Source organism: Chrysochloris asiatica, unplaced genomic scaffold (assembly GCF_000296735.1).
Source record: "Chrysochloris asiatica unplaced genomic scaffold, ChrAsi1.0 scaffold00004, whole genome shotgun sequence".
In the NCBI taxonomy this organism is placed as follows: domain Eukaryota; kingdom Metazoa; phylum Chordata; class Mammalia; order Afrosoricida; family Chrysochloridae; genus Chrysochloris; species Chrysochloris asiatica.
This window is the reverse complement of record NW_006408522.1, coordinates 12084851-12101446: the sequence shown is the minus strand read 5'-3', so window position 1 is coordinate 12101446 and position 16596 is coordinate 12084851. Positions and strand designations below refer to the sequence as shown.

General features: G+C 39.0%; 1 protein-coding gene across 5 annotated transcripts in view; it reads left to right on the top strand.

Moving 5' to 3' along the window:
* The window catches only part of RNF111 (ring finger protein 111), a 153317-nt gene that overhangs the window by 70793 nt on the left and 65928 nt on the right, over positions 1-16596 (top strand). For all 5 annotated transcript variants that reach the window (XM_006831595.1, XM_006831596.1, XM_006831597.1 and 2 more), the window contains one exon: positions 16428-16554. In XM_006831595.1, coding sequence (XP_006831658.1) covers positions 16428-16554 — 127 coding nt within the window. The remainder of the gene's footprint in view (positions 1-16427; positions 16555-16596) is intronic.

Below are 16596 nucleotides of genomic sequence, written 5' to 3'. Positions count from 1 at the left end.
CATCCTCAGCCAGCCAAAGGGTGTACCCTGTAAGCCTGCAGCCCCCCACCACAGTCCTCAGCCCCTTTCCATCTCCTGATCTTAAGTCCCCAGCCACTCCATCTCTTCACTTCATCTTCTCTGCCTCCATCTCAGGCCTCACCGCTTCTCTGGGTAGGATCCCGCTCTCCGCTCTTCTCCATTGATGGTCCCAGGGTACTCCGCTCTTATACTGAAAAGTTAATCACTCCCCTTCTTGCTACAAAATGTCCACCTTTAGATTTCCAACCCTCACAGTCCTGATAACAATTATTCAATATTGCATCACAAGCGACCCATCTGTATTTCATTTCATTAGCCCTTCCTGGACAGGCTGGATGCTATTCATTGGAGACTCTACCTTCCTCCACATCCTTTGGATCTAGGTTCTCTTTTGAAAGCTTGTAAGCCAGTCACTTCTTACCTTTGAATCCCTCCCCCCGTTTTGGGTAGCCTATGTCCAAGTTGCCCATCCCTGCCTCTTTGTGCGGAGGGGGTGGGCATAGTTCTTGCAACAGGGATTTATTTCCTCTTTCGAGCTACTGCATTTATAAGTGTAGGTCATGTTTATCGAGTTGTATCAGATGAAGCTTTTTTCCTCTTCTTTCTTCGAGTTGAGCTCTGTTTGTCCAGTCATTGAAGCCAGGTCAAGTGGGTATCATCTGCAAGTGTGGGTGTTCTTGCGTCTGGCCGCCCTGCTCTCCATTCTAGTCCTCTGTGGCTGTGTCATTGACTCTGAGCCCTTGAGTCCCTAGGTCTTGCCTCGCTGCTGGCCGACCAGGTCTCCACCCGGGTTCACAGTAGTTTGCTGAATGATGTTTGCTTAGCTCGCTACTTCATTAATGTTCTTCGGTCACTTTCCCTTCTGGGTGACGTGTGTGGTTGCCAATCAAAGCGTATATTTCCCTTGTGTCTTAGCCTTGGAAGAGAATTTGCACTGAGAGGACCCGACCACTTGCCTTGATGTCTCTTGGGCAAGCAACTTGCTTGTCCTTGTGGTAACAGTTGGGCTGCCCTTATTGTTTTGTATTTTTCCTGTAGGTCCTTCTTTCAAGAAGTATCTTCTGGTTTTCTAGCTGCTCCCGGCTGGTCTGCTTGTCCTTTCCAGTGGAAAATTTCCCATCTCTGAAGGTCTGGATGTGGTTCGGGCTTCCACCTATACTCCCATGTAATGCAGAGGCTCCTTAGGAAACCTCCTTCCCTGGACACATTGTAGCTCCATTTTAGGTATTCCAATCAGTTACAGGCAGAAGACGGGTTTATAAGCTTTCCACGGTGATAATTCTGGTTATTCTTTTCTCTCCCCCTCCAGTGTCTGTTTTATAATGTAATGCAAGGAAAACCATGATTCAAAAGACAGCCACGCATCTTAACATTATTCCCCACTTTTCCCCATTCCATCCATGTCTCAGTCTCTGTATTCCAGAGCCCTGTTGTTCTAAAGCTGTGCCTACATCTTTTTTTATCTCTGTCCCATTTAGCCCATTCATACCTGTCTAATTGTCCTCCCATCTGCTTTGTTCTTCGATTCCCCTCTCCCTACTTGTATATTGCCCCCTCCCCAATACCCAAATTATCCTTTGTCTATTCCCTGCCCTGTGCTCCACCTTCCCCTCCCGCCCCTAACCCTACCCCTACATCCTAGCAACCAGCTAAGAATCCACTTTAGTGGATTAGTATGGGTTCTTTTTCTTAGTCTTTTACATTAGTGGTCCTATGCAGTTTTCCTTTTGTGACTGACTAATTTCACTCAACATAATGTCCTTAAGGTTCCTCCATGTTTGGAAGTGGCATGCAGCTTCCTTGCTATATTTCAAGGTAGCATAGTACTCCATTGTGTGTATGTACCACAGCTTGTTCATCCGTTCTTCAGTTGATGGGCACTTTGGCTGACTCCACCTTTTTGCTATTGTAAATAGTGCAGCTATGAACATTGGTGTGCATATATCTTCCCATGTTGTGGCTCGTTTGTCTTGTGGGTAAATACCAAGTAGAGAAATTGCTGGATTGGATGGTATTTCTATTTTCAACCTTCTGAGGAAACACCATATTGCTTTCCAGAGAGGTTGGACCATTTTGCAGTCCCACCAGCAATGCAGGATTGTCCCAGTCTCACCACATCCCCGCCAGCATTTATTGCCCTCTACTTTTTTTTATCTTTGCTGTTATTGCTGGTGTGAGATGATATCTCAGTGTTGTTTTGATTTGCATCTCTCTAATGGCTAGTGATCGTGCACATTTCTTCATGTTTGTTGGCTGCCCAGATCTCCTCCCTGGTGAAGTGTCTGTTCATATCCTGTACCCATTTTTTGATTGTGTTATTTGTCTTGTTTTTGTAGATGTGTAGTAATTTCCTATATATTTTAGAGATGAGTCCCTTATCCTTTATGTCGTTGCAGAACGACATATGTTTTTTCCCAGTCTGTGGGTTCCCTTTTTACTCTCTTGGTGAAGTCTTTTGATGCACACAAGTTTTTAAATTTTAGTATGTGCCACTTGTCTATTTTGTCTATTTTTGTTAGTGTATTTTTCAAAATGTGTGGCAGTCTTTATATTCCCTGAATTAGCACCCTCACGTTCATCCCTATTTTTTCATTGATCTTCATAATTTTAGGATTCACATTTAGATCTTTAATCCATCTTGAGTTCATTTTTGTATAGGGCGTGATGTAGTAAAGACCTTTTTAGAAAAATAATGATGTATAAGCAGTGGAATAAGAGTGCCTAAGTGAGCTAATTTTGTGACTGAGTTGTACCATCTCTGTGTTCATTAAAAAGTTACATAGGTAGAAAAATTTAAAAATGGATAATAGTGATGGTTGTACAAACATGATCAACACTGAGGAGTTGTACATATGAATAATGTCAAAATTGCAAATGTCTTGTTATATATGTGTTTGCCACAATTTAAAAAAATGATAACATTTATATACTAAAAAAAAAGTCCTATAAATTGAGTTTTAGTGCATTAACAAAGCTAGCTTTGTTTTATATTTCATCGGGACTCCAAATTGTTATATTGGAATTTAGCTTTGCAGAGTCCTTTTAAAAGGACTCCAGGTGTGGTGCTGTAGGATAAACACTGGGCTGTGAACCATGAGGTCAGCAGTTCAAACCCACCAGCTGCTCTGTGGAAGCCCTATATAGGGTTGCTATGGATCAGAACTGACTCGACATCATTAAACAATGACAACAAATTTGTGTAAAAAGTGTTTGATAATACGAAGTTATTTTTTACAGACTTTTAAAGAAATTCCATTTACACCTACATGGAAAGATATCTCTAATTAAATATAGTTAGTATGTAGGTCAAACTTTTCTCCTTGTTGAATGATAGTATCCAGTTGATAGGTTAAAAAAAAAAAAAAAAGAAATTTAGATTTATGTGTGTGTGTGTATATGTATATATATTTATAGTACTTCTAGAATCATTAGCTAATTCTGTATTTAATAATTTAAACTTAAATTGTTGTTGTTAGGTACCATTGAGTCAGTAACAACTCATAGTGACCCTATGCACTGGAAAATGAAACCTGCCCTGATCTGGGCCAACCTCACAATTGTTGCTATGTTTGAGCCCATTGATGCTGCCACTGTGCCAGTGCATCTTGTTGGAGGTCTTCTTTTTCTCCAACCCTCCACTTTACCAAACATGATAACCTTCTTCAGGGACTGGTCTCTCCAGACAGTATGTCTGAAGTATCCTGGCTTTCAAGGAGCTGCATTATGTTTATTGTTATGAAACAGGAGTTGTATAAGGAATTTGGAAATTGAATCTAGAATATTTTAAATAGCAAATTGAGCAAGGGTGTTTACTTGTTTTCTGTCCTTGTGAGATATATTTGTACTGTTAAAAATGCATCTTACTTCAATCTGTTTATATATGTAATTTTTAGGATTTAGGAACTACTTCAACAATTTGTGCATTCCATAACTTTTGCTAAATCTTAATTTTCTTTTGTTTAATTGCTGTAATAATTTGCAGATATTCCTAGTTATATATCTTCTATAAAGTGTTCGAAAAAATAACTTCATTTCTCCAAATCAGATTATCTTTCATTGGTTTCATGTTTACCAATGAAGGATCTCTGGTAGTGTAGTGGTTACGAATCGGGCTGTGAACCGCAAGGTCAGCAGTTTGAAACTACCAACGGTTCCGCGGGAGAAAGATGAGGCGTTCTGCTCCCATAAAGATTTACAGCCTCCAAATCCTGTGCAGGGTCGCTATGAGTTGGAACCGACTCCACGGCACTTAACAACAACTCCACGGCACATCACCACCACCACCACCACTTTGTTGGAGTATCATAGAGTATCTTGTGGATCTGTTTCATGGACTGCAAGTTACTCTATGATACCTTCTCCAGACACTGGCCAGATTTTAAAGTAGTGTAGATAATGTAAAGATTCATTAGAGATGAGACTCTAAATTGTCAGGGGATGGCATGTTGGGTGAAGGAATATAGACTGTGTACAAATTTATAGTGACAAGAAAGTTGAACCATTTGTTATGATTGTGCTAAGTAAAAAGTTGAATTTTAATGAATATACATCAATAGTGTATGTACTGTAAGAATAGTAGGGGGGTGATGTCTGACCACCTCTAATTTTACAAGTGGGAGGAGGAGAGAATCACCATCAGCATTAGCTTGTGGCTGGGCTGATTCCTGTGAGGCAGAGGCCAGATCAGATAGGCCTTTTTACCAGTTCTGTTATAAACCATCCGTCTCATAGCACTCTCTGCTTCTTTGCTGGGTTTGTTCATTTGTTAGAGAAGTAACAAGTTACAATTGTGGCTCAGAAGCTCTCAGAGTATAGTTATTTGATCAGGACAGCCTTTTCTCAGCCATGCCTGCAAGCTCTTTGGCCCTGGTCTCTTGGTCCATCCCTCATACTGCTCTGACAGATGTTACAAAGCTCTTTTAGCTCCCCAACTGCATGAAGTACTTGGAAGGTACTCCACTCTGCTAGTTACCCTCTTGCTTAAAGGCACTGAATTTTCTTGCTCCATGGGCTGGGAAGCCCATCACTCTGCCTTGTGCTGTGCCATTTTCCTGATGCTGCTCCTTGTAATCTTCTGCCAGTCTCCAGTGTCATAGTTCTATGCCTCTTGGATTGCAGAGGTTCAGTGCCGAGATCTTGGGTCCAAAGGACACACTTCACTTTTGATTCTTTTTTTTCTTGATGATAGTGAGATCCCCTTTCTGCATCTGGGATGGTGCATTTTAAATCTTGTAGAATGGTAGAAGTAGCCAATCCCCTCTTTAGGATTCCATGCATTTTATTTGCTTGGATATTTCACCAAAGAAGATGAATGACTAAAAAGCACATGAAAAAAATACTCAAAATTATTTGTCATTGAAATTCAAATAAAAAACACAATGCAATATCAGTGTATACCTACTAGAATAGTTACAGTAAGATTGAGCCAATAACAAGTGTTGACAAGAATGTGAAAAAACTGGAGCCCTTGTTTGCTGATGGAAATGTAAAATTGTACAAGCCACATTTTGAGATTTTGTTTAATGTTTCCATAATTTTATAGGAATACTTTTTCTTAAAAAACCTTTTTATTGTGAATTGAGTGAAGGTTTATAGACAAGATCATCAGCTTTACATTTTGTTTCAGCTCAGTGATTACAGTCCCCTCCATGTAACAACAGTTATCCTACAGGAAATCTCTTTGATTCCCCATATAAATCTTTATTTTATTTTATTTAAGGTTTTTATTGTGGATTGAGTGAAAGTGTACAGGGCACATCATCAGTTTCACATTCAACCATTCATATGACTTGTTTCATTACATTGATTATAATCCCCTCCATACATCATCAGTTAACAGTGTTTCTCTCTATCCTCTTTAGCTTTTTTTTTGGGGGGGGGGTGAGGGGAACCCCATATAAATATTTATATTTCACAAGTGAACAAGCCAAAAATATTTGATGCACACATACAAAAGAAAAAACATGTATTGCTTTAAATGTCCAAAGGGCACATTCTGTAAGCCAGCCTCCTGCGCCCATAGGCACACAGCTTTACTCAGTCCATGGGCCTAGAGCCTGCAGCTGCTCTGCCTCTCCATTTCACTGTCTCTGCGGTAGCTGCTTTTCTAGGTAGGAATTTCATGCTTCACCCATGCTCTTCCTTCTTTTTGGTCCTGGGATTGTCTGTTCCTGAAATGAAAGGTTTACCACTTACCCCCATTCACTTATACATCTTCTACATTTACAGTTGTGACCAATCACAATTAGTCCTGCACACAATTACTCACAATTGATACCCTATCAGCATCATCTCGCAGCCCCTTTCACCAGACCTGTCTGGTAAAATGGACAACTACCCAGTGAGGATTCTTCCTTAGTCTTTTCATTTTGTTGCCAAGCACACCTATGAAAGCTTGTAAGCCAGCTACTTCATGCTTTTATGGCACCCCATTTTGGGTTAATGCGTCAGATTGCAAAGCTATTTGAACTGCAAGGTTGGCTGTTAAAGCTCACCAGCTGCTTCTTGGGAACCCTATACAGGGTCGCTATGGGTCAGAATGGACTTGATGACACATAACAACAACATCAACCCAATACACTGAGGAGACAAGCATGTTCTTTAGTGTGAAGAATCTTTAATTCTGGTTGGAATTTTGAGCAACAGCATCCGTCAATGGAACAAAAGTCCAGGTCATCAAATTGTAACAATTTACACTTGATAACAGTATCAAACATCTTTATTTTTATCTGGTTGGGTTCTAGTCAGCTTAGCTGTAGTCATCCAAGCTAGGTCAAATGAATATCAAGCTGCAAGTTTGGGAGTTAACACACACCTCCCTACATTTCAGACCAGCTGGCACCTTTATTCTCAGGTTTAGTAGCCCCCAGGGGCTAGGTCAGTGCCTGTGGGATTAGGAGTTCACACAACTCCTTAAATTTACAACCAGCCAGCTCTTCCTTTTATCCCTCTCATCTCAAGGTGAACAGGGGTGTCAATAGAACATGTCCAAACTCAGCCTCTGTCTTCATTGCTGCATTTCCCCCACTTCCACTCACAAGTAGATCTAGGTGGACCACCAGCAAGCATCCTAGACTGTTCTTGGGTTCCTTTTAGCTTTCAGTCCTCGAAGGGATTGTTGTCTGATGGACTGGCATTTCTTGCCTAGACGCCTCCATAGCAAATGGCTTGCTTGAAACACAAAAAGCCAAAACAGTCTGCTTTTTCTTGAATGTCTTTCTTGCAGTAAGAATCTTCTCCCAAAAGTCCTGGGTTGGTCTATATGTCTTTTGAAATGCAAATGTCCCAACTCAGAAGGTTCTAGATGTGGGGCTCAGTAGTTCACGTAAGGCCCCATGCCTTACAAAGGTTTAACAAACAGCCTATTTCTCTGGGCAAATTCTAACTACCTTTTAGCAAATCTAGTTAATTATAGGCTAAAGGTAAATTTATATCTTTATGTAATCATAATTCCCAATACTCATTTCCATAACACATGAATGGCTATTTTACAGTAGTAGGCAGAGGAAACCAATATCTATAAGGCATTCAAACACACAGAACTTTTTCCCCTCCCTTACCTGTTCAGCCTGGACTTCTGGTGCGGCACTCTGGGTTAATGCGCTGCACTGCAAAGTCAGTTTGAACCACAAGGTTGGCAGTTCAAGCTCACCAGTTGTTCCTTGGAAACCCTGTACAGGGTCACTTTGGGTCGAAACTGACTCGACTATTCACAGAACACTGTTGTTCCAAGGCTGTGTATATACCACTGTTTACCTCTATCCCTTTTATCCCATGCATGCCTCCCTGTGTCTTCACTTACCTTCATTATTAATCTGCTACCCTCCATCTTCTTATGCATTTCCTTCCTCTTTATTGTATATTGCCCTGCCTGTTACTGGAGCTAAGGTCTAGCCAGTGAACTATTCTATCCTCCCATTCCTGATTAACCATCAAAAAATGTTTCTTTTAGCATGGAATTCTTTTCTTAAACTTATATAGTATTGGTCTCATACAGTATTTGTCTTTATGTGATTGGCTAACTTCAGTAACAACCACTTATCTGTCAGTTTGTCATACTGTTGTGGTTTGTGTGTTGCTGTGCTTCTGTAAGCTATACCACTGTTATTTTAAATACCAGTAGGGTCACTCAGGAGTCCTGGTGTGGCGCTGTGGGATAATGTGCTGGATTGCAAAGTCATTTGAACTGCAAAGTCGGCAGTTCAAACTCACAAGCTGCTCTTCAGGAACCCTATACAGGGTCGCTATGGGTCAGAACTGACTCGATGGCAGTTAACAACAACAAGGATCACTCAGGGTGGACAGATTTCAGCTGAGCTTTCAGACGAAGACAGGCTAGACAGACTGCTACTGAATATTTAGCCACTGAAAACCTTATAGTAGTGAAACAGTCAGCCCCAGAATGTTGAATATTGAAACATGTTGAAGAGCATCAGAATATTGTCAGATATAGTTCCAGAAAATGAGCCCCTTAGGTTGGAAGGCATTTAAAATACCACTGGGGAAGAGCAGCCTCCTCAAAGTAGAATTGACCATGATGACGCAAATGGAGTAAAGCCTTTGTGACCTTCATTTGCTGATGGGGCACAACTCAAAATGAGAAGAAAAGCTGTAAACATCCATTAATAATTGGAACATGGAATATATGACATATGAGTCTAGGAAGATTGGAAAATTGTTCAAAATGAAATGGAATGCATAAATATCAATATCCTAGACATTAGTGTATTGAAATCGACTGGTATTGGTTATTTTAAATCTGACAGTTATGTGATTTAATGCACCAGGAATAACAGATGGAGGAGGAATGATGTCAAATTCATCATTAACAAGAGCATATCAAGATAAGTCTTAAAGTGCAACGCTGTCTGTGATAGGTTAATGTCCATATGCCTACACACAAGACCAGTTAATACCACTATTATTCAAATTTATGCACCTTCCATCAGTGTTGATGAAATTGAAGAAATCTTACTTCTTCAATCTGAAATTAATGAAACATGCAATCAAGATGTATTGATCATTACCAGCAATTGGAATGTAAAGGTTAGAAACAGAGAAAGGATCAGTACTTGGAAAATATGGCTTTGGTGATAGAAATGATGCTGGATATAGCATGATAAAAGTTTTCACGACCAACGACTTCTTCACTGGAAATACTTTTTTAAAACAACATAAAAGACTACCATACAAATGGACTTCACAAGATATGGAATACATGGAAATCAAATTGACTAACTGCATCTATGGAAAGAGACAGTGGAAAAGCTCCCTATCATCAGCCAAAACAGGGCCAGAGGCAGACTGTGGAATAGAGCATTAAAACAAGTCCATGAGAACCAAAATATGACCTTGAATATATCCCACCTGAATTTAGAGATCATCTGAAGAACACTGATGTATTAGACACTGAAGACCAAAGACCAGAAGAGTTGTGGGATGGCATTAAAAATATCATACAGGAAGTAAGAAAATAAGAAAGAAGGAAACGACCAAAATGGATGTCAGAAGAGACTGAAACTTTCTCTTCAGCATGGTGATTATGTGTTTTAGAGTCATTTCTGACTCTCAGTGACCATTTATGGGGTTACTGAGGCTGTAAATCTTTACAGGAACAGAAAGCCTCATCTTTCTCCAGCAGAACAGCTAGTAGTTTCGAACTGCTAACCTTGAGGTTAGCAGCCCAACTCATAACCACTACGCTATCAGAGCTCTTAAGAGATGCTAAAGCAAATGGAAGAAGTGAGGAGGTATAAGAAGCTGAACAGAAAAATTTAAAGGTCAGCACAAGAAGACAAAGTCAAACATAATGAAATATGCACAGACCTGGAGTTAGAAAATCAAAAAGAAAGAACACGCTCAGCATTTCTCAAACTGAGAGAACTGAAGAAAAAATTCAAACTTCGACTTGCAATTTTGAAGTCCTGGTGTAACGCTGTGGGCTAATGCGTCAGACTGCAAAGTCATTTGAACTGTAAGGTTGGTGGTTCAAGCTCACCAGCTGCTCCTTGGAAACCCTACAAAGGGTCACTATGGGTCAGAATTGACTCAGAGGCACTTAACAATGGAGTCCTGGTGTGGAGCTGTGGGTAAATGTGTCAAACTGCAAAGTCGTTTGAACTGCAAGCAAGGTTAGTGGTTCAAGCTTACTAGCTGCTCCTCGGAAACCCTATACAGGGTCGCTATGAGTTGGAATCAACTTGATGGCACTTAACAACAACAACAAGGGGCAAAATATTGAATGATGCAGAAAGCATCAAAAGAAGATGGAAGGAATATACAGTCACTGTACCAAGTGGTTATATAATATCAAGAGCCAGTGATGTTGAAGTAAGAAATCCAACATGCGCTGAAGGCATTGGCAAAGAACTAGGTGCTAGGAATTGATGGAATACAAATTGAAATCTTTCAACAAATTGATGAAGCACTGGAGGCACTCACATATCTATGCCAAGAAATTTGGACGACAGCTACCTGGCCAACTGACTGGAAGAGATCCATAATTGTGCCCATTTTGAAGAGTGGTGACACAATGGAATGTGGAAATTATTGGACAGTATCATTAATATTGCATGCAAATAAAAGTTTACTGAAGATAATTTAAAAACAGCTGCAACCATACATTGTCAGAGAATTTCCAGAGTTTCATTGTCATGACGGATTCAGAAGAGGACGTGGAATGAGGGATATCATTGCTAACTTCAGATGGGTCTTGGCTGATAGCAGAGAATACCAGAAACATGTTTATACAGGTAAACATATGCTTTATTGATTACTCAAAGGCTTTTGATAGTGTAGATCATGACATGCTATGGGCAACATTGAGGAGAATGAGTATTCTGCAACACTTAATGAACTTGAGGACCGTGTACATAGACCAAGTTGTTGGAACAGAACTAGGGAACACTGACAGGTTTAAAATTAGAAGTGTATGCCAGGGTTGCATTCTTTCACTATACTTATTCAGTCTGTTTTCTGAGCATATAATCTGAGAAACTGAATTATATGAAGGAAAACATGGCATCACATTCCTTGCTGAAAGCCAAGAGGACTTAAATACTGATGAAGATCAAAGACCACAGCCTTCAATATGGGTTGCACCTCAATGTAAAGTAAACAAAAATCTTCATCACTGGACCAGTAAACAGCATCCATATAAATGGAGAAAAGAATGAAGTGAAAGACTGCATTTTACTTGGATCAACTATCAACACTCATGGAAACAGCAGTCAAGAAGTCAAATGATGTATTACATGGCAAATCTGCTGCACAAGACCTCTTAAAAGTGTTCAAGAGCAAAATGACCCAAGCCATGGTAATTTCAGTAGCCTCATGTGCATGTGAAAATTGGAACAGTGAGTAAGGAAGACTGTAGAAGAATTAATGCATTTGAGTTATGGTGTTGGAGGAGAATATTAAAAGTACCATGGACTTTCAAAAAACAGATTTATCTGTGTTAGAAGAAGTACAGCCAGAATATTCCTTGGAAGTCAGGATGGCCAGACTTCGCCTTTCATACTTGAGACACGTTATCAAGAGGGACCAGTCCCTGGAGAATTATTATCATGTTTGGTAAAGTGGAGGGTTGGAGAAAAAGAGGAAATCCCCAATTAGATGGATTGGCACAGTGGCAGCGGTGATGGGTTGAAATATAGCAACGATTGTTAGGTTGGCACCGGGCAGTGTTATGTTCATTTGTGCATAGGGTCCCTATGAGTCGGTACTGACTCAGTGGTACCTAATAACAACAACAAATTTCACTCAGCTTAATGTCCTCCAGATTCATCCATTTTATATGAGGTTTTTCACGGACTCATCATTATTATTCAAGATTGCATGGTATATTCTATGGTGTGTACGTGCCAAAGTTTGTTTATTCATTTTTCCATTGATGGCCACTTCGGCCATCGCCATCTTTTTTCTATTGTGAATAGTGCTGTGATGAACATCTGTGCTCGTATATCTACCTGTGCCCTGGCTGCATCTTAAGGTATTTCTATTTCCAACTTTCTGAGGAAACACTATATAGTTTTCCACAGTCGTCGAACTATTTTAAAGTCCCGCCAGCAATATAGGAGGGTTCACCCTCTCCAGCATTTATTTTCTGTTTTTTAAAATCTTTGCTGTTAATTCTGGAGCTTTTCTGTTTTTAATAATTTATTTTATTGTTGAGAATATGCACAACAAAGCATAAAACAGGTCAACAATGTCAGTGTGTACAATTCAGTTGATATTGAACATATTTCTCAAGTTGTACAACCATTCTCACGTCCTTTACTGAAATGCTCCTCCACCATTAACACAAACTCATTGCTCTATTTCCTATCTAATCTTTTGAGTAATTATTTACATATGATCCCATATAGACAGTTCTTAAAGAGCACACAGTGTTCACGGCAGGCATTCTTTTCTAGTTAAGCTAAACTATTGTTACATTTTAAGATTCAAAGACTTTGTAAATACAGAGTTTCATCTACTGTCCACGGCTCCAGAAAGTCTGGAGTCCATGAGAATTTGAAATTGTGTTCTGCATTGCCTGAGTGCAACACAACCACCCTACCCAGATGACCTCCCTCTCTCCCCACCCAGTCAGTCCACAGTTTCTGGAAGCCTCCTCAGGTCTGTCTATTTTACTATTTGTGAAGGTTTGGTGCTTTCTGTTTATGGCATTGGAGACCTTATAGATACTTGTATGACAGCTAACTGTTGTTCTTAGTATGTGGCAGGTCGATGCTAAGTATTACCACATTTGGAACCTTCCACAAACATCTGAGGCAGGACCTATCATTCAATCTCATTTTATAGTTGAGGACAACCCAGAGAAGTTAAATGACCTGTTCAAGGCCAAGCAGTTATAAGAACCCAAATTCCTATCTTAGGTGTAGTCTACCCTTAGAGTCCTGTTTGATTAGCCAGTTGAGTCTTCGTATTATAAACTATTCTGTATCCTGGCAAGGCAAGGAGGATGCAACTATTTTTTAGTACAAAAATTCATACAACCCTATGAGAAAAGGAGCCCTTGTGCACTGTATAAGTAGCAACTGCTAATTGAATTGTTGGTAATTTGAATACATTAGCAGTTAAATAAGAGGAGAGACTTAGGAGTCCTGGTGTGGTGCCAAAGAATAAGCACATAACCTTTTAAGGTCTCTTTGAACTGCAAGATCTGTTGTTCAAACTCACCATCTGCTCCACGGAAACCCTATACAGGTTTGCTATGAGTCTGAACTGACTCAATGGTACTTAATAGCAACAACAAATCCTATGGGGGTAGTTCTGCCCTGTCCTATGTGGTCCATGTGAGTCAGCAGCAATCAACAGCAGCAACTAGTGCAAATAAGGATGTGTCATACACACACAGTGTAATGGCTAATGGAATCAAAAGATATTTATGAAAGACTTGCAAATTAGAAGAATGTGTCATTTTCTGTCTCTTAAGATGGTAAAACATTTCAGAAGATTAGTAGTATCTAAGGAGAAGATACATTTGATATATTTGATACATTGGTTGAAGACAGATACATTTGCTCTAGAGTATAATTTGGCATTTTAAATAAAAAATTAAGATGTTCATTGTCTTTTACCCAACAATAATTTTAGGATAAATTCTGTAAGTTTTCTCTTAATTACTTACATGAAATGCTATCCATAGTACATTGTTAAAGTGAGGAAGAAAGGCTTCAGAATAGTCTATGTAATATACTTCCATTTTGTTTTAATATGGGCACATTATATAAAATATAATTATAGTTATATAAACTATATAAGATCACATTTTGAAGATGCTATTACACTATATAAAAGACTCCTGGTATGGAGCTGCAGGATCAGCACTGGACTGTGAACCACAAGGTCAGCCATTCAAACCACCAGCCGCTCCTCGGAAATCCTGTGAGTCAGAAGTGACTCAGCGGCATTCAACAACATTTACGGTGTTTAAGTAGGAGGGAGGTGGAAGTTCATCAAGGTGGTATTATGAGTGGTTTCACTTTTTAAAATGAGCACTTAGCCGTTGTTTTTTTTTCCTTTAAATTTTACTTTGTTGTTGAGAATATGCACAGTGAGACATACATTAATTCAACAGCTTCCACATGTACAATTTAGTGACACTGATTTCATATTTCAAATTATACATCCATTCTCACCCTTCTTTTCTTAGTTGTGAGAAATAAATCTCAGACTGGTCTAGAATTCTTCAGGGAATGGTTGAGAGATGGGAACACCACCTTTAGAAGTGTATGTTAATTTAAGTGCAGGATATGTCAAGAAACAACAGCTTTACATTTTGATATTTTTTGTTTAATAAAGGTTTCTATGATTTTTGTAGCAATATTTTTGACTTACCTGCTATATGTACCACATTTGGTTGATGGCCATTTAAGTTAGTTGTTTCTGCCTTGTTTTTTTGAATATTGGTGTGCATATGTTGGTTCGTGTCTGCTTTCAGGTCCCTTCAGTATATTCCTAGCAGTGGAATTGCTGGATCATGTGGTAGTTCTATTGTTAGTATTTTGATGAACCACCATATTGTTTTCTAAAATTGCCGTATCATTTTGCATTATAGCACTAGCAGTAGACAAGGGGTCCAGTTTCTACTTATTTTCATGAACATTTGGTATGTTCTTAGCTATCCTGGTGGGAGTGAATTGCTATCTCGATATGGTTTTGTTATGTATATCTCTGGTGGCTAATGTTGATAAGCATCTTTTTTATGTGTTTGGTGGCTATTTGAATGTTCCCTTTCATGATATGTATATGGAAGTCCTCTTCTCCTTTTTTGATTTGGTTGTATATCTTTTTGTTGTTGTCAAAGTTTTATGTATTTTTTGGTTATTAGATGCTTACCAGATAAATTGTTTCCAAAGAGATTCTCATACTTGGTAGCTTGTATCTTCAATCTTTTGATAATGTCTCTTGATGAACAATAGTTTTAAATTTTTATGAGGGCCCATTTATTTTGTCTTTGACTGCTAGACTTTTGTTAACATATTAGATAGCCCATTGTTAAAAAGATAGGCCTGGCAACCTTGCCCTTGCAGTTGCTTCTAAGAATTTAAGGTTTTAATTTTCACATTCATGTCCTTGATAAATTTTGAACTGGTTTTTGTGTATGATGTGAGGCATGTGTCCTGTTTTTATTTTTCTGCATGTGGACATCCAATTTTCTCAATACCATTTATTGAAGAAGGAGCCCTGGTTGCATAGTGGGCTATGCTTTGGGCTTGTAACCACAAGGACAGTAGTTAAAATCCCCCAGCCATTTCACAGAGACAGAGGCGGTCTTCTGTTCTCATGAGATTTACAGCCTCAGAAACCCTACATAGGGTAGCTATGAGTTGGAATCAACTCAGTGGCAGTGGGGTGTTTTGTTTTTAATGCATAGAACAGATTCTTTTCCCATCAATGAACTTGGCACTCTTATAAAAAAAACAGTTAACCACAGATGTATGGGTTTATATCTAGACTCAATTCTATTTCAATTTTGGAATTAAAAAAAAAAAGGTAACTATAAACTTGTGGTGCCCTCTAGTCAATTCTGACTCGTGGACTCATGGCGACCTCAGCCCTATATGAAACCTGATGGAGTAGAACTTCCTTTCGGAAGCAGACTGCCAGTTTGTCTTCTAAGGAGTTTTGGGTGGGTTCAAACTGCCAACCTTTGAGCTAGTAGTTGAGTGCTAATCAATTTGTGCCACCCACTGTTGTGCCCAAGAGAAATGAAAGCACATCTGTACAAAGACTTATACATGAATGTTTATAATAGCTTTATTTGTAATAGCCCAAAACTGGAGAAAAATGTGAAAATTCAGATGTCCATCAACAGGTGAATTCATAAGTAAATTGTGGTATAGCCATACCATGAAATATTACTTAGTAATTATTGTAGTTAAGTGCCCCCAAGTTGGTTTCAATTCATAGAGACTCTGTATAGGGTCTCCAAGGAGTGACTGGTGGGTTTGAATTACCAACCTTGTGGTTAGTAGTCCAGTGCTTACCCAAGTAATAAATTATTTTCATATAAAATAACATAGATAATGCTCAAAATAAGCATGTTTACCAAAAGAAGCAAACTTTTAGTGGTTTCCATAAGAATTTGTATGATCTTATATGAAGCCCTTAATGTTATACTATTACCTTTAGATATTACAACATAAGATCATACAAATTCTTATGGAAATCATTAAAAATTTGGATAACACAAAACTCATAAACAAGGACATAACCAAGAATGCTGATTAAAACAAAGCCCTAGAGTACCATTTTCACCAAAAAACCTTTCAGTTTGACAGATAAGACCTTGATAATAAATTTCATAGTCTGTCCACTTCAAAATAAAAACGTTTGCCTAGCAGTTGGTTGACAGGTGATAGATGCCCTTCATGTGTTTTTTTCTCTTTTTTTCCTAGGAAGTATTGATGAAGATGTTGTGTTGATAGAAGCTTCCTCTACTCCTCAGGTCACTGCCAATGAAGAAATTAATGTTACCTCAACTGACAGTGAAGTGGAGATTGTAACAGTTGGTGAAAGCTATCGGTGAGATTATAATTCCTAGTTGTATATTTGAAGATCTAAATA